Below are 25,714 nucleotides of genomic sequence, written 5' to 3'. Positions count from 1 at the left end.
TTTTTGTTAATGAATTGAATATAGTTGATTACGCCAGATATAAAACTAGGCTAGGCTTTTTCATTCAAAAGAAATATCTACTGCAGTAATTTTGCCGTTCCAATCTGAACACTTTTCAATTTGAACTTCGTTAATTTGTAATTCGTTAAAATTAAAATGGAGCACGGAGCATGAAATCAAACAAAACAGCAAAAAAGTCCACAAATGATGAGTTATGTTACTAGAAGTTCAAATTAAAAATTAACTCCGATGAATTTAATGCTGTATCGCTCAAACCACCGGAACTTCCTTTTTTTTTTTTTTTTTTTGATGAACTGAGTCGTTTAACCCTTTTGTTACCGACAAAAAAAACCCTTACGTTACCGACAGGGTACCCGGGTACTTACGGACTTAAAATGATCATAACATTATCAGTTTTTCACCGATTTTGATTGCTACGGATTCATGTTACATAAAACCGATTCGAATTACCTGGTTACCGGAATTCCGGATTTACTGGGCCAAGTCTCAAAGTATGTATAAATTGAAGATATATATTCAACCAAATGAAGATTTCTTGCGTCATGACTAATAAACTTCGTTGGAAATTTAAAGAATATAACTTAACTACGTTACAGGACCATTTTATGAATTAATCCCGGAACGGTTATTCCGGAAACAGGTTCCTAAAGTGGCCACAAACTCATTCTGAAGAAACCCTGGCAATATGGGTATCAAAATTCATGAAATTGTTCCGGAAGCATGATCCGATAAGTAATTGGACCATAGGATGGTTTGACAACGGACCGGTCATCCTGGAACAGGTTCCCGTGGGGCCTAAAGTGGCCACAAACTTATTCTGAAGAAACCCTGGCAATATGGGTATCAAAATTCATGAAATTGTTTCGGAAGCATGATCCGATAAGTAATTGGACCATAGGATGGTTTGACAACGGACCGGTCATCCTGGAACAGGTTCCCGTGGGGCCTAAAGTGGCCACAAACTTATTCTGAAGAAACCCTGGCAATATGGGTATCAAAATTCATGAAATTGTTTCGGAAGCATGATCTGATAAGTAATTGGACCATTGGATGGTTTGACAACGGACCGGTCATCCTGGAACAGGTTCCCGTGGGGCCTAAAGTGGCCACAAACTCATTCTGAAGAAACCCTGGCAATATGGGTATCAAAATTCATGAAATTGTTTCGGAAGCGTGATCTGATTAGTAATTGAACCATTGGATGGTTTGACAAAGGACCGCTCATCCTGGAACAGCTTCCCGTGGGGCCTAAAGTGGCCACAAACTTATTCTGAAGAAACCCTGGCAATACGGGAATCAAAATTGATGAAATTGTTTCGGAAATATAATCTGATAAGTAATTGGACCATTGGATGGTTTGACAACGGGCCGGTCATCCTGGAACAGGTTCCCGTGGGGCCTAAAGTGGCCACAAACTCATTTTGAAGAAACCCTGGCAATGTGGGTATCAAAATTCATGAAATTGTATCGGAAGCATGATCCGATAAGTAATTGGACCATAGGATGATTTGACAACGGACCGCTCGTCCTGGAACAGGTTCCCGTGGGGCCTAAAGTGGCCACAAACTCATTTTGAAGAAACCCAGGCAATTCATGAAATTGTTTCGGAAGCATGATCTGATAAGTAATTGGACCATTGGATGGTTTGACAAAGGACCGGTCATCATGGAACAGGTTCCCGTGGGGCCTAAAGTGGCCACAAACTCATTCTGAAGAAACCCAGGCAATATGGGAATCAAAATTGATGAAATTGTTTCGGAAGCATGATCTGATAAGTAATTGGACCATTGGATGGTTTGACAACGGGCCGGTCATCCTGGAACAGGTTCCCGTGGGGCCTAAAGTGGCCACAAACTCATTCTGAAGAAACCCTGGCAATATGGGTATCAAAATTCATGAAATTGTTTCGGAAGCATGATCTGATAAGTAATGAATAATAACAAAATAATTTATAATTTACAAAAATAAAAAGAACGACTGAAATTTTCAAAATTTTTGTGGATGCAAAATGGGTCAAAAACGTGACAAAAGCGGAACGTGATAAAATCGGGTCGAAAATGTGATAAAGTCGGAGGTAGATAAAATCGGGGAGTGACAAAATCGGATCAACACTGTAACTTTTCACTTCTCTCTTCTCATTTCTCTCATTTCACTTTTCACTTTTTACTTTCAACTTCTCACTGCTCACTTCTCACTATTCGCTCCTCACCTCTCATTGGACCCAATAACCATTCGGCCTGATGACCCAACATCAGTCCCATCTTCTTGGAAAAACATGTTTCTGAAAATATTTCAAGAATTTTGATGTCAGGGTGTCTTCTAAATGAGTTTGTGGCCACTAAAAGCCTTTCGGGAACTTGTTCTAGCATGACTGTTCTGGTTGATATCCATCCTATGGTTTCAACTTTATGAATAACATGTTTCAGGAACAATTCCAAGAATTTTGATACCCATATTGCCAGGGTTTATTCGAAATGATTTTTTTTTTTAACCAATATTTATTTATTAAGGCCCAGGCACCTATAAAGTTTTACGGGGCCGATACCACAGATTACAATTTTTATTTTTGTAACATTATTATTATTCTTAATCTTAGTCAGCGGTTATCAATAATCCCAGTGGTGGATATTTAACAATTACTTTTTTCCAAATTTGAATTAACGCTGGATTCAAAGTTGTAATCATTTTCCTAAAAAGATCATTTGTAATACATTTTTCACAAATCAATTTTACTATTTGAGACAAAGAACAAATTGGTTGAACTTTAGTTGAACTTGAAGTAGACGCCTTGATTTTATTTCTAACAGCGGAACGCTTAATTGATTTCGGTTTATTGATGACGGTTTCACTATGTTGTAGCTCCGGTGAATGGTCTAGATGAGACGACGATTTCTCCTTCAGATTGGCATATTCTATCCTTCGCATTTTCCGTAACTTTTTTTCAAACTTCTTATGTTTAGTTTGTAGAGTCATGCAGTCTTCGAGGTGTTCATGATTCGCTTTACATTTGAAACACTCGGCGGCTTTAACACTGCATGTTTCATCGGGATGATCCTTTCCACATTTGAGGCAACACATTTTGTTACAACAATACTTTGCTGTGTGTCCATATTGCTTGCACCGAGCACACATCATTGGCTTGTGGTAAAAAAGACGCACTGATAGCAATACATTACGTACTTGTAGGTAGTCCGGTAGAACAGTAGAAGCGAAAGTCATTCGAATAACTGGTAAGGCTTGGTCTCTAACGGGATCGGTCGATCGCTTGTTGAGATAGCCAACGTCCGATACATGTATATTTTTATCTTTGTAAATGCCGTAATCGTCACGTTTAATATCGGCTAGATCCTCGTGCTGGTTATTAATTACGCCATCGATTTCTACACGATGAGCTGGCGCATAAAGGTGACTGTATAAAAGATGCAGATAGCAGGGAATCGTTGACTTCTTTCCGATTATCGAATGTAATCTGAATTTTATCTTCGTTGTGATATTTTGTTTCACTCACAGATTTATAAGTAGAGTTCAGAAAATCTGCAATTTCGTACGGATTGATTAGACAATCCACTCGTCGTACATACACTATATAAGGGCCAATTGCCGTTTTCGGATATATTTTAATCCGTTTCACTGATGGAGATACTTTTTCCATAGTTGGAATTAATGTTCACAAGAACCACGTCAGCTACAAGAGCAAAGATCACAACGATCCGATCAAGTCGGTGTCTGAGGGTCAACTGAGTATTAAATGAGTTTTTGGCCACTACTGGCCTTCCGGGAACTTGTTCCAGAATGACCGTTCCTGTTGATATCCATCCTATGGTCTCAACTACATGGGAACGTGTTTCCGGAACAATTCCAAGAATTTTGATACCCATATTGCTAGGGTTTCTACCAAATGAATTATTGGTCACTTTAGGCCCTCCAAGAGCCTGTTTCAGAACGACCGTTCCGGGTCATATCCAATCTATGCTCTCAAGTACATGGAAAACATGTTTGCGGAACAATTCCAAAAAATTTGATGCCCATATTGCCAGGGTTCATTCTAAATGAGTGTTTGGCCCCTACGGGCTCCCCGGGAACCTGTTCCAGAACAACCGTTCCGGTTCATATCCATCCTATGGTCTCAACTACATGGAAATTATGTTTCCGGAACAATTCCAAGAATTTTGATACCCATATTGCCAGGGTTTATTCTAAATGAGTTTTTGGCCCCTACTGGCCCTCCTGGAACCTGTTCCAGAATGACCGTTCCGGTTCATATCCATCCTATGGTTTCAACTATATGAATAACATGTTCCCGAAACAATTTCAAGAATTTTGATACCCATATTGCCAGGAATGAATTTGCGGCCACTTTAGGGCCCACGGGAACCTATTCCGGGATGTCCGTTCCGAGTCCATATGATCACGTGGTCCTAATACGTTGGGAAGTCATAATCCCGAATTTTCTGCGAAACTTGTAACTCAGGGTACAAGAAATCATCATTTGGATTCTATAAGATCAACTTCTCCATTTTTGAGACATGGTCTAGCAAATCCGGAACTCCGGTAACCAGGTAATCCGGATCGATCCTATGTGACATGGATCGGATAGAGGATGAATTTCTTAATCCATAGCAAACGGAATCGTCCAAATCGGTTGAAAACTGACGAAGTTATGGTCATACCAAAACGTGGGTACCCGGGTACCCTGTCGGTACGAAACGGGGTAAAAATATTCAGAAGCCCCTCCCCAAGCCCCCCTTACTGGATTTTCATTTTCGTACCACCCAAACCTTAATTTTGCCGAGTTTGAAGATGTCACGGAGTTTCAATTTCCTGCGATGTTTAGAACCCTAAAAAATTTCACTTGAAAACGAAAAAGGTTCCCGGGTACCCTGTCGGTAACAAAAGGGTTAAATGAGTCGGCTCATTTAAGTGAACGCGTGGTTCAGAGCCACTCATCGGAATGAACCGTTTTGCCCATCACTAGACCAAAGCCCACCAACAAGCTAGGAACGTGCTTCATAGAGCTTGGCAAGATGCGCCAACGTGTTTGGGTGGCAGCCAATTGACGCAAGAATGTGCACACTGAGTATCAAAGGCCGTTTCTTGGACTACAACATCATAAACGAGAACAGCCCACAAGAAGGGTGACCCGACAACGAGACATGTATTCTATAGGCACTCTATGCATAGCTCTTCATGTAAAGACATACGATGGGTCAGTACCGAGATTTTCATTTCCATTGGGGAAAGTCTCGTCACACGCACTTTTCTTTCGAAAACTCCAAGTGCGCGTTGGTCCTTCACGAGCATCAAACAGGTCTCGTGTCTGTAGAGGACTACCGGTCTTATAAGCGTTTTGTAGATAGTCAGTTTGGTACGGCGGCGAACTCTATTCGATCGGAGCGCCTTACGGAGTCTAAAGTACGTACACCCAACCGGCGGATGTTAGATTTTCTAACAATTCTGCATAAGAATCTACCAAAACCTGTATAAGAACTGGGCATATGCGAAATTGCTAGATTCTTATACAAGTATTGTATAAGAATCTAACAATTTTGCTATAGCTTTTCTTACAATATTTGTTTGTGAGCTTACATTTTTTGTATAAGAATCTACCAATTTCGCATATGCCCAGTTCTTATACAGGTTTTGGTAGATTCTTATACAGAATTGTTAGAAAATCTAACAACCAGCGTTTGGGTGTACGATTTCCAGCCACTATGCGTCTCCGAATTTCTCTGCTGGTATCATTTTCGTACACAAATTCTTCTACCACCTCGATTTCGTCACCACCGATGCAAACTCGAGGTGGGTGGCTCACATTGTCTTCTATTGAACCTTTTTCCATCATGTACTTCGTCTTCGACGTATTGATGACTAGTCCGATCCGCTTAGCTTCCCTTTTCAGTCTGATGTAAGCTTCCTCCATCTTCTCAAAGTTACGTGCCATAATATCTATGTCGTCGGCGAAGCCAAATAGCTGGACGGACTTATTGAAAATTGTACCACTCGTGTTAATCCCTGCCCTTCGTATTACTCCTTACAAAGCGATATTGAATAGCAGACACGAAACACCTTGCCGTAACCCTCTGCGCGTTCCGAAGGTACTCAAGAATGCCCCTGAAACTCGAATTACGCACATTACCCGATGCATCGTCGCTTTGATCAACCGTGTCAGTTTATCCGGAAATCCGTGTTCATGCATTAGCTGCCATAGCTGGTATCATACCGTCGTCGGGGGTGACAATGGGTCAAATGGGGGTGAGAATGGGTTACTGTTTCAAGTACTTAGAATGCTTGTTGAATAGATTGAATGTATCTGAGGGCAAGAAGACTAAAATATACGAGACCTTTTTGAAAGAATTTGCTATCCGACCTTTAGGTTGCCGGTGAGAACGATGACCCATTCTCACCCCCCAGACCCATTGTCACCCCCGATGGCGGTATGCGGCTTTGAAGTCGATGAATAGATGATGTGTGGGCACGGTGTATTCGCGGCATTTCTGCAGTACTTGGCGAATGGCGAACACCTGGTCCGTGGTGGAGCGTTCGCCCATAAAACCCGCCTGGTACTGCCCCCCCCTGTTCGAGAGTGGACTGTATTTAAAAAACTCGACATAGGCGGACCGACGGAACTCTCCGGGAAACCAACCACGAAGTTCGGATACCGGATAAAAGAAGTCCTTTGCTTAGTTTAAAACAATATATTTACACTAATTACATTATCTTTGTTATCGAATTCACTGCAAGCTTATTATATGTAACAAGTCTAAACCGTCTAAACGAGTTGAAGGCACGGCGTACAGTGATGGTGTCTTCCTTCTCGGGTGGAAAAAACCATCGCGTAGGCCCGATGTCCACGTAGCGTCTTTTCAACGCTGCGTGCACACGGCGTTAAAAGGACGCATGTGTGCATCGGGAAAAAGCGGTAACGCAGCGTCGCCGCACCGATGCACACCTGCGTTTTTTCAACGCCACGCACGCTATGTTTAAAGGCAACTATTATGCAAAGTGAATGCACCTCGAATGTTAAGCCGTTAGATCATAGTTTTTGACCTCTAGTTTAAGGATCTGTGTCAATTAAAATATTTCATCGGTGAAATTTTGACTTTTTTACTATTTAAGGTAATATTTTTACCCTAAAAACCTTATCTGATTTTTCTAAATTTTTTGAAACAAGTTGTATAAAATCCAACCACTAAATTTTTTTTCCTGATGCTTTAAGAAACATTTTCATATAAAAATATTTTTCATATGATGAAAGTAGCAGAAGTTATACTAGAAATACTGTTGACACCGAAAATATATTTCATTTTTCTACAGCGAATTCTTGTGTAACTGCGTATCTCATCCGTGTCTATTAAAAAACCAGCAACCCTGCACCGTCCACTTATTACCATAGTAACAGAATTCAACGCTGGACAGGTCAAGAAAGATGCTCGATTATATTTCAATTGTTTTTATAATCTTCTTCTGGAAGGAGGAGCCTATGACACAATTTTAGACAAAACCCCTACTCCAGCGCTACATTGGCTGGTGGGGTTATTGGTCTACCAAATTTTCGGCCCTGTGGCCTGGAACAAAAAAAAAACAGAGACAAATCTAAAGTCTGGACATCAGAGGGTAACTCAACCCATCACGCTCAACTTGGTTTCACTGTGCGTTACTGCCTTTTAGTTAAACGGGGTGTTTTGAAAGGAAAATAATGCAATGGTTATTATAAAGTATTGGAGAGTCTACCACAGGTATTTGATTGCTGTTTTATTGTAACATTTTTGGATTTCTATACAGACGCCATAAGAGCTTTTTGTGACAGTTGGATAGCACCCGGGCTACCAATCTCCGAAAAAATTCATATTTAAAAATTCCATGTTCTTGAGAGGCCTTACAAAGTACACGGAGCAAACAACGGAAGTCATTCACAAAATTTTTATACTATCTAGCAAACTACAAAATGCCAGATAACCACGAACAGAATGCAAGTAAACTGTTATCCACGATGGTAGCATATACAATTGGTCACATAATGCAGACGTCCATTGAGGTTAAATACAGTTTGAAATACAGAACATAAATACTACTTTGAACTAGTTCGTGGTTTTATTTTTTGTTTATTTAAAATGTTAAAAAGTGATATTATGTTCTTAAATTTAATAATACTTTTTCTTATTGGCATTACATAAACCACACTGACAAATGCTGCCTCGGAGTTAAGTGATCATTTAGCACTTCCACGGTTATTAACTTCGAGGTTTCTAGCCCAAGTTACCATTTTCGCATTCGTATATCTTGAGACTACGATCACAAAACAGATAGATAACATAGAACAAATTACCGTTTTCAAAATCAACTCACTGTGTATCAACAGTACTAACAACCGAGGAACAGGAAGGTCCGTATACCCAAGGTGAAAGAAAACGACAGCAAAGCATGCGCTGCTATTCTGTCTCATACTCGTTGTTCAGTAAAGCTTGACTTCCACCAGTAGGTTCGCTAGTGTTCTAAAATCAAAAATGGACCACATTTCAAAGCAATGATGCATATATGTTTTGTGCTACGATGATACTTTATGCCCAGGGAAGGCGAGAAAATTTCCTAGACAAGACCGGGAATCGAACCTAGCCACTTTTAGCATGGTCTTGCAGTGTAGCAGTGCATCTTACCGCACGGCTAAGGAAGACTCCAGATCTATTCATAATAAACCTTAAGTTCATTTAAAACTGGCAGTAATTTTAATATAACTTCTACTATTTTCATCATATGAAAAATATTTTTATATGAAAATGTTTCTTAAAGCATCAGGAAAAAAATGTAGTGATTGGATTTTATATAACTTGTTTCAAAAAATTTAAAAAAATCAGATAAGGTTTTTAGGGTAAAAATATTACCTTAAATAGTAAAAAAGTCAAAATTTCACCGATGAAATATTTTAATCGACACAGATCCTTAAACTAGAGGTCAAAAACTATGATCTAACGGCTTAACATCCGAGGTGCATTCACTTTGCATAATAGTTGCCTTTAAACATAGCGTGCCACGTACAGGCAGCGTTGAAAAAACGCTACGTGGGCCGCTACATGGGCATCGGCCCGTATTCTTCTTTGGTGCGCTCCTTGCGCGCTCATTTCGTGCTGCTGCGTTGTGGTTGCGTTGAAGGATGCATCCTTCGTGCAGCTGCGTGTTGTTAGACAAAGAGCAGCAGACTGTCGTTGAACGATACACTCACAAAATATTTTATTCGTTACGGATGGCTCGAACACCCTCCCCCACGGGTTCTTTGCGCTCGTTGTCCAGTATAGGTAGCGGGGCCAGCTTGTGGATCGGACGCTTCAGAAGACCAGCTTTAGTTCGAACGTCCACCACACGGACCAATCCATCTGATCCAGTGTAGTTTGCCTCGACTTTACCCAACTTCCATTGTTGGGGCGGTAAATTATCATTTTTAATAACTACCACCGTTCCAGGTAGAATGTTCTCTTTCTTCCTATTCCACTTGAGTCGTACCTGCAACTCCAGCAGATATTCATCGGACCAGCGCTTCCAGAATTCTCGACGCAGGCGCTGGACATACTGCCATCTGGAAAGACGACTCTCCGGAATTCCTTCATAACTTGGCTCCGGGATGGCAGTCAAAGGACGATCGATTAAAAAATGCCCCGGAGTTAGCGGCTCAAATTCCGAAGGATCTTCAGATGGAGCGTACAACGGCCGAGAGTTGAGTTGAGCCTCGATCAGGCAAAGCAGAGTCGAAAACTCGGACATCGTTAGGAGGCTTGACTGACATTTTCTTCTTAGGGATGGTCTTGACGCTCTTAACACCTCCCGAGCAAAGCTTGAGAGCAAAACGATAACTCGTTTTGATGTTGTGAAATCGCCGAATATGATTACTTAATTTGATATCTTTTTGGTCGTTTTAACGGTTAAAATAACAAAATGTATAGCAGAAAAATCTTACTGTGACATCAAATCGAAAACTATTCCTGCTATCGATGAGAGCAAATCGAAAACTAAATTTGATATTGGTTCCGATAACAAAATAAGTACACAGTTTGATGTCAGATCATACAATTTAGAAATCTACAGCAAAATGAGATCAAAATATGTAATCAATCATGATGATTCATATTTGAAAACAAATTATGATTTCAATTTGATGTCGAATTCAAAATGTGTTTTCTTTGTGCTCTCGTTATGTTTTCAGACTTTGCTCGGGCTGCCTCCCAGATCCCACCCATGTGTGGGGAATTCGGTGGAATCATCTTCCATTGAATCTTGCCGAGGTTGGCAAAATCTTGGCAAAAAATCTTCAGTTCGGTGGCTTGCTGCTTGAAAAGCCGATAAAGCTCGTTAAGCTCGTTGCGAGCACCGATGAAATTTGTCCCATTGTCGGAAAATATCTGCTCCACGACGAGACACCACGACGAGAGACGAATCGCTGCAGGGCGGCGATGAACGCATCTGTAGAAAAGTCTTCTACTACCTCCAAATGAATGCCCTTGGTGACCATACAAACAAAAACACTCACGTAACCCTTCACAGGAGCCATCTTCCTTCCTCTTTGTTTAATGAGAATGTCAACTCCAACCTTTATGAATGAGGAAGCCTGGTCGCACCTTGCGACTGGAAGATCCCCCATGAATTGACTGGCACACGGAGGGTTGAGCCGGAAACACCGCACACAATTTCGTGTCACCTTGCGTACAGCAGAACGGGCTCCCAGAATCCAAAATTGCCGGCGAAGCTGGGCGAGTAGCGCCGACGGTCCTATGTGCAGGTTCTCTCGATGTACAGTTTGAATCAACCGTTGGACGGTTTCATCGTTCTTAGGTAAGATCCATTGATGCTTTACACCATAAGGCAAACTTGAATGTCGTAGTCATCCACCGACACGAATCATTCCATCGTCCAAAAAGGGATTTAACGTTTTGAATCTTTTACAGTACTCACCGGACTTGATGATGGCTACCTCGTTACCAAAATACTGTAATCCCGAGCAAAGTCTGAAAACATAACGAGAGCACAAAGAAAACACATTTTGAATTCGACATCAAATTGAAATCATAATTTGTTTTCAAATATGAATCATCATGATTGATTACATATTTTGATCTCATTTTGCTGTAGATTTCTAAATTGTATGATCTGACATCAAACTGTGTACTTATTTTGTTATCGGAACCAATATCAAATTTAGTTTTCGATTTGCTCTCATCGATAGCAGGAATAGTTTTCGATTTGATGTCACAGTAAGATTTTTCTGCTATACATTTTGTTATTTTAACCGTTAAAACGACCAAAAAGATATCAAATTAAGTAATCATATTCGGCGATTTCACAACATCAAAACGAGTTATCGTTTTGCTCTCAAGCTTTGCTCGGGAACCCGAGCAAAGTCTGAAAACATAATGAGAGCATATAGAAAACACATTTTGAATTCGACATCAAATTGAAATCATAATTTGTTTTCAAATATGAATCATCATGATTGATTACATATTTTGATCTCATTTTGCTGTAGATTTCTAAATTGTATGATCTGACATCAAACTGTGTACTTATTTTGTTATCGGAACCAATATCAAATTTAGTTTTCGATTTGCTCTCATCGATAGCAGGAATAGTTTTCGATTTGATGTCACAGTAAGAATTTTCTGCTATACATTTTGTTATTTTAACCGTTAAAACGACCAAAAAGATATCAAATTAAGTAATCATATTCGGCGATTTCACAACATCAAAACGAGTTATCGTTTTGCTCTCAAGCTTTGCTCGGGTGACGATTACCTCCAACGAGTGGCGCATTTCCAGAACGGTGGGAAATCGCTCAGTGATTCTCCTGTTATGCACCTTCTTCTTGGCATTCTGGCAAAAACGCAAGACGTATGCCAGAACTCGCTGCAGCTTCCTGAATGACTCGTACTTGTAGAACATCGGCAGTTTCTCCAATGACACCACCGTAGAAGATACAGTGGTCTGCCGCAACTCAGGAACATCTTCCTCGGATAGTGGTTTCGGGACCACCATCTGATAATCTTCACTGCGCAAAAACAACGGACCATTCCACCATAGATCGTTCCTTTGAAGAGCGTCGGCAGATTGGCCGCGCGACACTACATCGGCTGGATTTTCCAGCGTACTTACATATTTCCACTTAAATTGATGTCCAGTAGAGTTAATCTCACTAACCCGGTTCCGAACAAACACTTCCAAATGCTCCGGGTTCTTCGCTAGCCAAGCTAGCACCACTTGATTGTCCGACCATAACAAAATGTCTCGAAAGCACAACGCTAATGCTGCATCAATCGGTGCAGCAAAAGGGCTGCTAGAAGTTCCTTTCTTGGTATGGTCAATACAGTCTTCGGAACGATCTTCGACTTTGCGCACAATAACTTCAGTACTGCAGCTTGACCACAAGCTTCTAATGTTGCATCACCAAATCCATGCAACTCAAATGCAATGGCCCCAGTGGCCACCACGTGACGAGGAATCCGAAGCATAGTAACACCACTCAACGCGCTTAGGAATTTGTCACACCTTTTCTTCAGCTCTCCCTTGAGCTCTTCATCCCATTCCAACTCTTCCTGCCAGATGCTCTTCAGTAAAAGTTTACCGATCACGATAACCGGCGCCACAAGACCCAAGGGGTCGAACATTCTTGATATGAGCGACAGTATTTGTCGCTTGGTTGTACTGGTTTCACACACTGTTCGAATGGAGATGAATTGCAATGCGTCCAAAATTGGATTCCACATTAGTCCCAACGATTTTATTATTTCTTTAGAGCCTTCAATTGAGCAGACCAATTAACTGCACCTGAGCCTCGCTTGCTTCATTCAAGTCATCAAACCCGAACAATGCGTTGTCCACGTAGAAACTCTTCTTCAAGATGTCTGCAGCCACAGGATACTTGGAACCTTCGTCGATAGCCAGTTGCAAAAGTGCCCGCGTTGCCAAAAACGGGCGGAAGCTGTGCCATAAGTGACCGTTGTCAGCTTTAAGACACGCAGCGGATCGGAAGGATTCTTCCTCCAGAACACAAGAGATAGCGACGTATGCCGCCGATCGACGAGGACTTGCCTGTACATTTTTGCCACGTCAGTAGCCATAACATAAAGTGGGAGACGGAACCGAAGAGAGATGGAATGCAGATCACTTTGAATGATGGTACCAATCTTCATCACATCGTTAAGCGACCAGCCAGACACTTTCGCCGATGCATCAAACACCACACGACACTTAGTAGTGGTATTCGATGGCCGCAGGACGGCATGGTGAGGTAAATACCAGGTGATGATATTTGCCTGACCCTTACTAACATCAACTTCTTCACAGTGACCAAGAACTTCGTACTCGTTCATAAACTCCTGATATTGTTTCTTCAAATCCGGGTGCTGCGAAAGCTTTCGCTCCAGTGCGTGAAATCTTCGTAGTGCCAACGGCCTGGAATCTCCCAACTCGCTGACACACTCCTTTAGACGCAGCTCTACGATGAGTCGTCTGGAAATGCCTTTCACATTCCTCTTCTTCACTGGCACGCTGTTCGGCATGAGCGATATCTTTGACTTCCCATAAGCGACTGCAGCCCAGATGGAAATGGAAAACCAAGGAACAGAATTTGAATCCTGGACAACTCGTTCGTTTTTTTTTTGTTAAATATCTTGGCTGTGCATATGCACAGCGACAGCACATGTTTCGAAATGGACAAATTGGTATGAAATTTGCGTAAAAGAAATCCACGTGTCTTGGAGGGAGTCGAACCCTCAACCTCCTACTCTCTACATAGGCTTTATAACCCCTTCACAACAAGACCACTTAAAGGTAACGTTTGCGCACTTTTGAGAAAAATTATATGGATCAAAAGAAGATATTAATTAGCATTATGACCACCTCATAAGGCCGATACTGTTTCTAATATTAACCATCCCAACATAATTCAACATTCTTTATTAAGGAAACTTACTGCATGTAGCACCATAATTAATTCATCCAATTTCTCTTCCCCACAGAGTCTCTTCTACGAAATCCTGTCCGGCATCTGGGTGCGCAACGGGCTCCAAATCAAGGGCCAAGCCATGACCTACCTGCAGGCGAACTTCTGCAACTCGATGGTCGACATGGATCTGTTCTTCCTGCAGATCTGCGCCACGCAGCTTCCGGCCAACCTGTTCCTCACCGATTGCATATCGATCTTCGGCGTGACCGAGTGGCTGGGGATGGGCGTGCTCAGCGCGCCGCAGGAAATGGAACAGGACTCGATGCTGGAGGGGCTGCTGACGTTCCTGGCGACGTTGATCACCTCACGGGTGAACCTGGGAAACGACGAAACGACGCAATGCATCATCGAAATAAGCGCGCTGCTGGCGACTGGGGACAAGACGCACAGTCAGTTGCTGGAACTGATGCCGGAGCGAAGCTTGAATGCTCACACGAGGAACTTTGAGCGATTTCTGAAGGATCTCTCGGTTTACCGGCCACCGCCGGTAAATTCGGAAAACTTGGAGCAGGGTTTGTTCATGCCGGTGGCGGAGGTTTGGGAAAAGTATTACGATCCGTTGCATGTGTTGCTGCGGGCGGTGCACAGGAGGGACTTCCAGAACTCGATGGATCGGTTTAGTGGGTATGTGAAGAACGAGGGTAAGATGCCGAAAAGTGGGAGTTTATGGCCTCCATTCAGACTGCCGAGCTCCTGTGGGAAGGTATACAGTGATCCGAGAAGTATTCTGAGCTCGCGGGTGTTGCATGCGACAGTATTAGCGATCTTCTACCGGGCTGTGCATACGCATAGCGTTTCGGAGCACATGTTGGCACTGGCGGTGTTTCTTTTGGAGATGGCTGTGAGTAATAGTGAGACTAACAAGGATTGTGGGAACGAATTGGAGCGGGGCGTTTCTTCGAGGACTGATAGCGGACGACGAGCCTCTGAGGAGGGCAGAGAATCGATTCCTGAATTATTGAATTGCTATCCAAGCAATTGCCTAACCGATAATTTAAAGATGACGATCAAACGGATATCACTATTACCGGGTGAACCACAAGTCATGCCAGCGAATTATCAGAACCAAAGTGCAGGGACGCCCACGTTCGACAGTGACGTGGAATGGGAACTGTCCGAGAGCGAGACTCTACCAATGTTGGTTGGTAGTGTGGATAACGAATACGGAACGCATTTAAACAGTGGTAGTGAAGTCGCGATTCCGCAGGATTTATCTGTGGTGAGAGGGAGTTCCCTTGCCAGGCGAATAGACGACGAAGATGACGACGAAATGGCTCAGATGATAGTCGATCAACCGCTCCCACCACTGAATCTACGACAGGCGTTAACCCTGCCCGAATACCACAATAATAATAACGAAAGCAGTGATGCTGTCATGAATTCTGGCACGGTGGCAGTTCCTCGAGTTACGAGTGAAATCTACAACGAGAGCAGTATGGAGTTGGTGATTCGGCATGACTTCTCCGTTGCCCCCACTCAAACTTCAGTAGTCAACGACACCAACCGGACGACCACTCCAGATACAACTATGTTCTCATCATCGGTTCCCTCTAACCCAGGACTGATGTTACCCTTCAATCGTGTTCAACCTGTTACAGTTCCTAGTAGGCCCCAGTTACCGGCACCAGCCAATGCAAGTACCGTGGTCAACGCCGTTAGCGCTACATCCACCAATTCCGGTGGAGCCAGTTCCCAACTAGTCCATCAAATTGCCGGCAGTCGGCCGCGGCATAAACGTCGCAATATCGAAGCTCCTCGCGATGCGAACCACGAAGCGGACACCGTACTGATAGAGGAAAGCATTCTATCCTTGCTCCTAAAACTCCACTCGCAACTCAGTGGGGCGTTGGATAGTTTCTCGTTGGAAGACGATGCATCTGAAGACGAAGACGAACGAATGGATCAGGACGACGACTCCTGCTCATCTAGTCAACAGCAGGCGCAGAAAATCAAAGTGTCCGAATCGCGCATCGGTGACGGTCCGTACTTCATAGGGAATTTGCTGCGGAGGATCGCACGATTGGATGCGAGTTGTGCTCGGAAGATCAACGAAATTCGTCATGCACTGTGGCCGAACCAAAGAGAACGTCAGGCGGAGCAGAAAGCACGAGAGGCTAAGGAACGGGAAGAACGCAGTAAGCGGGCGAAAGAACGGCAGAAGAAGTTGATGGAGGAGTTTGCCAGTCGGCAAAAGGCGTTCATGGAGCAGGCGGCGGCATCCAATATGGATTGTTTCGAAGGGGACGACGAGGATGAGGAGGAAATGATCGAAATGCCACGGGAGAAAGAGTACGATTGTATTATTTGCAACACGACTGGCCCCAGCACGGAATCGAATCCGATCGGGTTGGTTGTGTTGGTCGAATCTAGCAGTATTGTTGGCCACCGGAGGAAAGAGCATGACCGTTGTCCATTGCCATTAAACGAGGACGACAAAACGAGGTTAGAGCGCAACGTTAAAATGTCCAATGAGTTCACGAAACGGGTGGATTTGCTTCAATGGAAATTTGGATCGACGTCCTGGTTTCTGTCGCATAATATTGGATGGGAAGGTGGCGTGCATGTGCAATCGTGCGGACATCATGTACATCTCACATGCCAGGATTCGTATTTGAAATCGTTGCATACTTCGGCGCGACCGCAGAACCTCAACGTTGAACGGGGAGAGTTTTTCTGTCCGGTTTGTCGCCAACTCGCCAACTCAGTGCTTCCACTGAGCCCTTGCCTGGATCGACCGACTCCGTTGATCCGAACACCTTCGCCACCGTACGCTAGTCTAGTCAACGATTTAATGAACCTCATTAAGGAAAATAAACGCCCTCCGACCACCACCAAATTCTACGAGGCCATGGGCCGAGCCATGGAGAGCATGACCAGCTGCACGCAGCGGAACATCAAGAAGCATCCCGTCACGCTGCATAGTCTGTTCTCGTTTGTGATTTCAATTGCTCGCATCAACTTAGAATCGGAAGTTATTCAGCGGGGTGGATCCCTGTGCACGCAGAAAGAACTCCGTTACAAACCGAAACGGGACTGCATCGTACCGCTGTTGCACGTACTTTCCCTTCACGTTCGACTGATGATCAATGACGATTCGCCCGTGCGGCTAAAAGCGGGTGAAGACTGGCCCGCGTGGCATTCGTGGGCGATTCTCTGTGGGCTGGCACTGGCCCGACAACCGGATACGGACGCCGATGGATCTTCGGAAGGTTCAGCCACGGCAACCGCCGTTGGTGCAGCTCTAGGTTTCTCGCACGGTTCCGCTCCGGAGTCCGAGGATGGCAGCTCAACGGCAGCGACATCGGCCCCCGGCTACAGCAACAATGAAGCGATTCCGGCCCTGTTGAACGATCCGTGTGCGTTGATGCTGAAGTTCATCCTGCTGGCGCCGCTGCATCTGGATCAAGGTGAGTAGGTCAATGGTTCACACATCAAGTGGCGGAATTAACTTGTCTTCAAGGCAGCAATTTTGTAATGGATTTCTGTAGTGTACCTAATCCATTACAAAATAAAGTCTGTCTTCTCTTTGAAGTGTAGTATTTACCTCAGAAATCCGTTTGTGCCAACCAATCTACGCCAGCGTTTAACAATAAGAATTTATTGTTGGTTAGAATGACTGTTGCCTTTCATTTAATCAACATGTTCATTTCCCCCCAGCTTACTTCACCTGCATCGTCAAAGTGATGTACAACCTGCTCTACTACCAGATCGTGCTGCAGCTGTGCACCCACCTAACGGACGACCAGTGCGAGTACCTGGTGGAGCAGTTCTCCTCGGCACCGCAAGTCCGTGAAAAGGGTGTCCGCAGCATCGGCGCCTCCATGGCGTTCGTGCTCAATAACCTGGAGCGCTGCCGGTACATCCGCTCGGACAGTGTCCTCATGACGGACCATTCCGCCTCGATGATGGACCAATGCGACAGCAAACCTTCCACGCCGAACGGCACCGCTTCGACGTCCTCCTCCGGTGCACAGTTGGATTTGGCCGTTCTGGAAAAGCACCTGCAGCACCTATGTCTGCCGTTTCTCAGGGTGGCGGCACTTCTCCGGCACCACATCTATCACGCCGAGATTCCGGAAATTCCCGGTCCGCAGTGGGAGTTCAGCAGACTCGTATATTACCTGGAACTAGTCACCGTTAGCATGGATATGGACAAATTCAACGCATGTAAGGCGCTGTGCTTCCTCCCGGGAACGGAACTAGCGCTGCCCAAGTTTTGGTGTGATCAGTTGCGTGAAATTCGGCCCACTTACGAGTCGACTCGATCGCTGATCGTCAGTCAGCACATCGAGTGGAAGCAGCCTCGGTTGTTGGGGCTTCCGCGGGAGTACGAGCGGTTGTTTACGGTAAGTATTTGGTTCGAGTAAAAAGCGTTGAGTAGATTTCAATTGGGTTTACATTTACAGCATTACCACGAGCAACCATGTCTGAAGTGCCAGAATGTGCCGAAAGAGAGTTCGATATGCTTGCTGTGCGGCACGATCGTTTGTCTGAAGCAGGCCTGTTGTAAGGAGCAGGAATGTTGTGAAGCAGTGAGGGTGAGTATTGATAAGTGATACGATGAATTGAGTAGAAAGAAATCATGGCATTATGGATTCTTTTGCAGCATTCCATCAGCTGTGGAGGAGGAACCGGTATCTTCCTTGTGGTGACATCGACGTACATCATCATTATCCGAGGACGGCGGGCGTGTCTTTGGGGGTCGCTTTATTTGGACGATTACGATGAGGAGGATCGCGATTTGAAGTGAGTACAATTTATTCAATTTAACAATTGGTTGCCTTTCATGCCCTATCTGTAAAAACGTTTCTAAAAGAGGATATGAAGCCTTATCACTACAAAAAATCAAGTGAAGCGTCCGACAATCTGGTGAATCTTTTTGCCAGACGAAGTGCCCTTAATCGGTCGCCCCATGGCTCGTCAGGAGTAGACGGTGCGTGGTAAGGTAGAGGAAGCGCCAGTCGAGATCCAAATGGATGGCGAATCTCTGACCGAGGTCATTAACGTGGCTATGACTATGACCGCAGGAGGGCGGAGGCCAGGAAATGAAGCTGAAGAGGATTTGGCTCCCTAGGCTGAGTACCAGACTGTAGAACTCTCTGACATTCACTCTTTTGCATTTTGAGCGCTCGGACTCCCGGCTCAAATATTAAAATAATTGCAAAAATAATAACTCAAATTAGGGCGTAATATATTTATATGACAGTTTCCGCTCAACTTCTGAGACAAGCAAACGTGTTTTTGATTACGGTCTCCAAAAGTCAAGCGATTCAATCCGGCGGTTTATCTTTCATCTGTCCGTGCCGCGTCGCGCGCTTTAGGGCCGATGCCCACGTAGCGGTTTTTCAACGCCACGTGCACGCAGCGTTAAAATAACGCTGGTGTGCATTGGCGTGGTGACGCTGCGTTACCGCTTTTTCCCGTTGCACACCTGCGTCTTTTTGACGCCACGTGTACTCTGCGTTGAAATGACGCTACGTGGGCATCGAGACTTAGTGTTTCGCGATGAGGCGAGAAAACACTTTCCGAATAGACTATTCGCGCTTTCCAGTGAAGCCGTCTTTCGAGAAGGTGCATGGCTTTTGTCTAGGACTAGCAGAAAGACGATGTAGTGAGACTTCAGTGCCACCGCGGTGAACAATGTGCGTCCGTCAAGGTGAAAGACCTGACGCTCGCACAAAAAATCGTGGACGAAAACTACGAACAGCATGAGGTGGATATTGCGGGGAAGAAGCACAAGCTCCGTATAACTAGGGAGATGGAAAATGGAAGAGTGAAAGTGCACAATCTGCCGGAAAACGTTTCCTAAGAGAAGATTGTGGAATTTCTCAGTGCGTTCGGGGAAGTGATTTCGTTGCGGGAATTAACGTGGGGTGATAGTTTCGAGTTCGCTGGCATCCCGCTCGGTATATGGCCGGCTCGTATGCTGATTCAGCGAAACATTGACTCGTGGGTCACGATCGATGGACAGCAAGCACACATCCACTACAAGAGCCAGGTTGCCTCTTGCAAACGCTGCAAAGAGCAGTCCCATACTAGCATATCTTGTGTGCAGAATAAGAAACTGCTGGTTCAAACGAGTTACGCGAACGTGACGAAGCAAACTGGGCCACGACAACCGATGAAGACGACGAACGGTGCGAAACCTCCGATCGTCAAACCGGTCGAACAACGCTTCGTCGCTCCACCACCATTGAGTTAGAACGAACCGTTTGGCTTAATCAACCAACCAGCAAGCCAGGTAGCTGCGAGCACCGCGCGAACGGTGTGCCCCAGCCCGTTGTTGCAAGCACCACAAAAGCGCAGCTCATCGTCGTCGATGCGGAAGAACCCACAGAGCGCCGAAGTGGCCTTGGTGGATGTTTTTAGAAAACCTATTAGAGCAATTCGATCGCAAATCCGAACAACCGGCAACGAGACGGATGACTCGTCAACATCTACGAGGAGTAGTCGAAGTCGAGATCGCCCGCCCGGCAAGAAGCAACGATACGACGACGGTAACGATAAGCAGGACGAGAACTAATAACCTTAAATGGCTCTCACGTCCTATAACCTCGCATCAATAATCATAGGAACCATCACCAACCCCACGAAGCTGAACGTGCTCCGAAATGTTATTAGCAGCCAATGTCTTGATATCGTGTGCCTGCAGGAAGTCGAAAACGAACAGCTTTTCTTGCCTGGCTTTGTCGTTTTCGCGAATGTGAACCACACGAGAAGAGGCACAGCTGTTGCGGTGAAGGAGCTCATCCAGGTCACTCAGGTTGAGAAGAGTCTGAACAGCCGACTGATCGCGCTCAGAATACACGACACGACCATCTGCAACGTTTACGCTCCCTCCGGCTCTGCGCAGCGAGCGGCGAGAATTTTTCAATGGCTCGCTGGCGTACTATTTCCGCCACACACCACCGCCACCACCACGATTTCAATTGTGTGCTGCGTGCGTGCGATTCGTCCAGCCCGTATACTAGTCCATCCCTTAAAACCTCCGTACAGCAGCTGCAACGATGCGTGGGAGATGCTGTGCCCACGCGATGCCGGCTTTACGTACATCAATCGAAACGCGCGGTCTCGACGCGACCGTATTTACAAAAGCCGGGGACTATGCGACAAACTGCAGTCCGCCTTCACAGACCATAAAGCGCTTACGGTCAGAATATGTCTCCCTCCACTGGGATATTAGCCGGGGCGCGGTTTCTAGGCCCTTCGACCGCATCTCCTTACCGATGGAAAACGTTCCACCGAGTTCCAATAAAGGTGGCAATACTGGACTCGACAACGCAGAAACTATGGGAACCGTATGGATTGGTGGCTGTCGTACGCTAAGCCTAAAATCAAATCGTTATTTAAGTGGAAATCTCGATCTGTTTTTTCTCTGCACCAGCATCTCTATGCGCAATTACGGCAAACGTACAAGGGCTACTACCAGCAGCCACAATTGATAACCGCCATTAATCGGCTGAAAGAAGAAATGTTGGCACTACTGCGTAATTTCTTGCACATGTTTATGCGCATCAACGAGACGCATCTGGCCGGCAAACCAATGTCAATCTTCCAAACCGTAATTTCACAGCTGCAGACGGGAGAGCCAACTTTCCCGATCGACTGGATGCAAGGTATCTTAGTGAAGGTGCCCAAAAAGGGTGACCTGACTGTATGCGATAACTGGCGAGGCATTATGTTGCTGTGTACCGTTCTCAAAGTTCTGTGCAAAATTATCCTAGCCCGGATTCAGGAGAAGATCGATGCGACTCTCCGGCGGCAGCAAGCCGGATTCCGTGCCGGAAGATCCTGTGTAGACCATATTGTCACGCTCCGCATCATTTTGGAGCAGGTCAACGAATTCCAAGAGTCCCTTTACTTGGTATTCAATGACTACGAAAAGCTTTCGACCGTCTCAATCACGAGAATATGTGGGGCGCCCTGAGACGCAAAGGGGTCCCTGAGAAAATCATCGGCCTCATCGAAGCACAGTACGAGGCCTTTTCGTAGAGTGCTGCACAATAGAGTCCTGTCCGACCCTATCCAGGTCGTAGCTGGTGTGAGGCAAGGATGTATTCTATCACTGTTACTGCTCCTCATCGTAATCGATGAGATTCTGGAAGGTACGATTGAACGTGAACCAAACCGCGGGCTGTTATGGCAGCCTATAACCATGGAACACCTAAACTACTTCGAATTGGCGGATGACATTGCACTACTCGCGCAACGGCGCTCTGATATGCAGAGTAAGCTCAACGACCTTGCCGATCGCTCCTCCTCGGCAGGTTTAGTCATCAACGTCAACAAAACCAAATCGTTGGATGTAAACACGGTGACTCCTTCCAGTTTCACAGTAGCCGGGCAACCAGTGGAGAATGTTGAAAGCTTCCAATATCTTGGTAGCCAAATGGCGTCAGACGGCGGTACCAAGATCGACATAGGCGCACGGATCAAGAAAGCAAAGAAAGCAAGGGCTGCCTTTGCGAGTTTAAGAAATATCTGGAAAAACAGGCAGATAAGTGAACGCACCAAAATACGAATTTTCAACTCTAACGTGAAATCTGTGCTGTTATACGCTAGCGAAACATGGTGTGTATCAGTGGAGAACACTCAACGGCTGCAGGTGTTCATTAACAGATGCCTGCGGTATATAATTCGGGCCTGGTGGCCTCACAACTGGATCTCAAACAACGAGCTCCATCGTCGTTGTCACCAGAGGCCGATAACAACAGAAATTCGGGATCGGAAGTGGGGCTGGATCGGCCACACTCTACGTAGGGGCGGAAACAAAATTTGTACACTAGACTGGAACCCAGCGAGACATCGCAGCGGAAGCAGACCCAGAGGCTCTTGGCGGCGAAGCCTCAATAAAGAAATAAAAGAAGTCGATCGAAATGTAACCTGGCAACAGGTTAAAGCGATAGCTGGGCATCGCTCAGGATGGAGATCTTTCAAGTCGGCCCATTGCACCACCGGAGGTGTACAGGATCCATAAGTAAGTAAGTAAGACGGGAGAGGACGAATTTATCGCCGATCCTCAGGCGATAGAAATAAAGCTGTTTAATTTCTTCTCGAGCCTCTATGCAGAAGAAGCAGCAGAAAACGGCGATGGGAACGATTTTGCATGCAAGTGCGTTATCCCTTAGGACGATCCGTCGAACGAAGCGTGCATGGAGGAGATAACAACAGCAGAGATCTTCTCTGCTATCAGCGCAAGCGCACCCAAACGATCCCCCGGTGTCGACGGGATCCCAAGAGAACTTTATCTCCGCATGTTCGAAGTAATTCGCCGCGAATTAAACCTGCTGCTGAATGAAGCACTCGCCGGCAATCTCCCCAATGTCTTCGCGGAGGGTATTATGATGCTGGTGAAGAATAAGGGAGGTGATAACACGGCCCGAGCATACCGCCCTATATCGCTGTTCGAGATCGCTCGGTCGGTGCGACAAGGGGACCCGTTGTCGATGCATCTCTTTGTACTGTATCTCCATGCAGACTAGAGCAAGCGTTTGGGGATGATTTGCTTGTGGCATATGCGGACGACATCAGCGTCATCGTCACAACAGAAGCACGGATAGGAATGATCCGTGAAATATTTAACCGTGTATGTGCAGCAGCCGGCGCAAAACGATGTCGATTAATGTTGGCTATTGCGAAGGTAATATCATCGATATTCTGTGGCTGCAAACACATGTCGTCAAAATTCTAGGTATCACCTTCGCGAACTCGATACGATTGATGACGACCTTGAATTGGAATGCAATGGTGGGGAAGTTCTCCCAACAAATGTGGCTTCACGCTTTTCGCACTCTGACCTTACACCAGAAGGTGATTATGTTGAACACTTCAGGCACAGCAAAATTATGGTACCTCTCATCGGCGCTACCTCGCCGAATCTACATACAGCGAAGATAACGTCGACGATGGGTACGTTCCTGTGGAGAGGTATTGTCGCCCGCTTGCCGATGATGTAATTGGCTCGGAAAAAGGAACACGGGTGTTTAAATCTGCACATCCCGACCCTCAAAAGTCGCAGTCTGGCTTTGAACAGACATCTGAAAGAGATCGACTCCCTTCCCTGCTATAGATCGCTTCTTCTCCACGTTAATCCTCGCCCTGCAATTTCAATAGATCATCCCGACATCAAAACAAGCCTATCATAGGGAGCGGGACCATTTGGGGAACACCCCCTATTCCCGTCCGCAACGTTACTAACTCGACCACGTTCCAACCATATGGCTTGATTTTTTGTACATTACTAGATATCGACTAGATTTTGTACAACAAAACATGCACAAAAAAAAAACAATTAATTCGGTTGTAATGCGACCGAGTAATGAAGGTTCCGGACGGGAATAGGGGGTGCTGCCCAAGTGGTTCTCTACCCTACTTATCCCAAATCCAACAAAACCCCTCCGCCAATCAAATCCACCAGCATTTTGTGCAGCAAACAGAACGGCCTAAAGTGGAACAAAATAGTCCGACGATCGACTGGCCCCGCGTTTGGCAAAACATTGAATACAAACAGCTGTCTTCAATACACCGTTGTGAATGGAAAGGCCGAGCATCGGAAGCTGCTTTATACAATGCAGAGAGTAGCAGACGACAACTGCAACCATTGCGGGAACTATTTACAAGAAACGCTCCAGCGCAAATTTTGCTCTTGTCCTCGTATCGGCCCAGCTTGGACGGTCCTACAGCAGAGAATAGCAGGGCTTATGAATGGATGGAGAAGATTCTCTTACGAAGAGTTGGCGATACCTACGCTGGCAGGGATGAACAAACGTAAACGAGTGGAGATTCTACGAATGTTAACAAATTACATCAACTTTGTTAATTTAAGTAACGATGCTATATATAGATGTAAACTCGTTAGTCTTCCATTTGGACGTTAATTTTTAAAACTGTAAATAACTTTTAATTGTAAATGAACTACAAATAAGGGGCCGTACACATATTACGTAAGTAGTTATGGAGGGAGGGGGGTTGGTCAATATCTTACGTTCCGTATAAATAAAAAATCATTTGTATGAAAAAAATCTTACATGGGGGAGGGGCGATTGAAAAACTCAGAAAAAAATGCTTACGTAATATGTGTACAACCCCTAAACTGAATTTTAAACCACAAAAAATAATCGGGGTAATGGCCTTTCAGGGTAGTGGGGTATTCGGGGTAGTGACCTTTCGGGGTACTGGCGTTCGAGGTAGTGACATTCAGGGCAGTGACATTCGGGTAAGCTGCACTCAAGGATCTCAGCAGTACGGAGAAACGGTCTTTGCGATCGGAGCTCCGATGTGCCAATTGCAGTGGAAACCATACGGCCAATTTTCGTGACTGTCCTGCCCGCAAGAAAATATCTACACGAACTCGAATCCAGCCGTCAACGTTCGGGCAAAAAATCAACGATGACCGGATTTCGTTCTTCGTCCAAAAAAGGGAACACGAAGCCACTAGCTACAAATAGTGGCATACATAGCCAGACAAACGCTGCAAACAGGTTCTCCTACTCCCAAGTCCTTCAAGGAGCGAGCACGCATGCAGCTGATACGGAGAAAAGTTCCAATTTATTCAGTCTACCTGCATTCATGGGTCTGGCCAATGAGCTATTCCAGCGTCTGGAAGGATGCAAAACAAAAGGAGAACAATTTCTAGCTTTATCCGAGCTTATTATTAAGTACATCTATAATGTGTAACAGTTCCACTCTGCGCTTAGTGAATTGGAATGG

At 45.1% G+C, this 25,714-nt stretch overlaps 1 protein-coding gene across 5 annotated transcripts in view; it reads left to right on the top strand.

The window, feature by feature from the left end:
• LOC134207769 (E3 ubiquitin-protein ligase Ubr3) overlaps nt 1-25,714 on the top strand; it is a 187,153-nt gene that overhangs the window by 148,852 nt on the left and 12,587 nt on the right. For all 5 annotated transcript variants that reach the window (XM_062683643.1, XM_062683647.1, XM_062683646.1 and 2 more), the window contains 4 exons: nt 14,019-17,412; nt 17,663-18,351; nt 18,412-18,543; nt 18,612-18,751. In XM_062683643.1, the coding sequence (XP_062539627.1) occupies nt 14,019-17,412; nt 17,663-18,351; nt 18,412-18,543; nt 18,612-18,751 (4,355 nt within the window). The remainder of the gene's footprint in view (nt 1-14,018; nt 17,413-17,662; nt 18,352-18,411; nt 18,544-18,611; nt 18,752-25,714) is intronic.

Source organism: Armigeres subalbatus, chromosome 1 (genome assembly GCF_024139115.2).
Source record: "Armigeres subalbatus isolate Guangzhou_Male chromosome 1, GZ_Asu_2, whole genome shotgun sequence".
Classification (NCBI taxonomy): domain Eukaryota; kingdom Metazoa; phylum Arthropoda; class Insecta; order Diptera; family Culicidae; genus Armigeres; species Armigeres subalbatus.
This window is presented reverse-complemented; position numbering and strand designations above follow the sequence as displayed.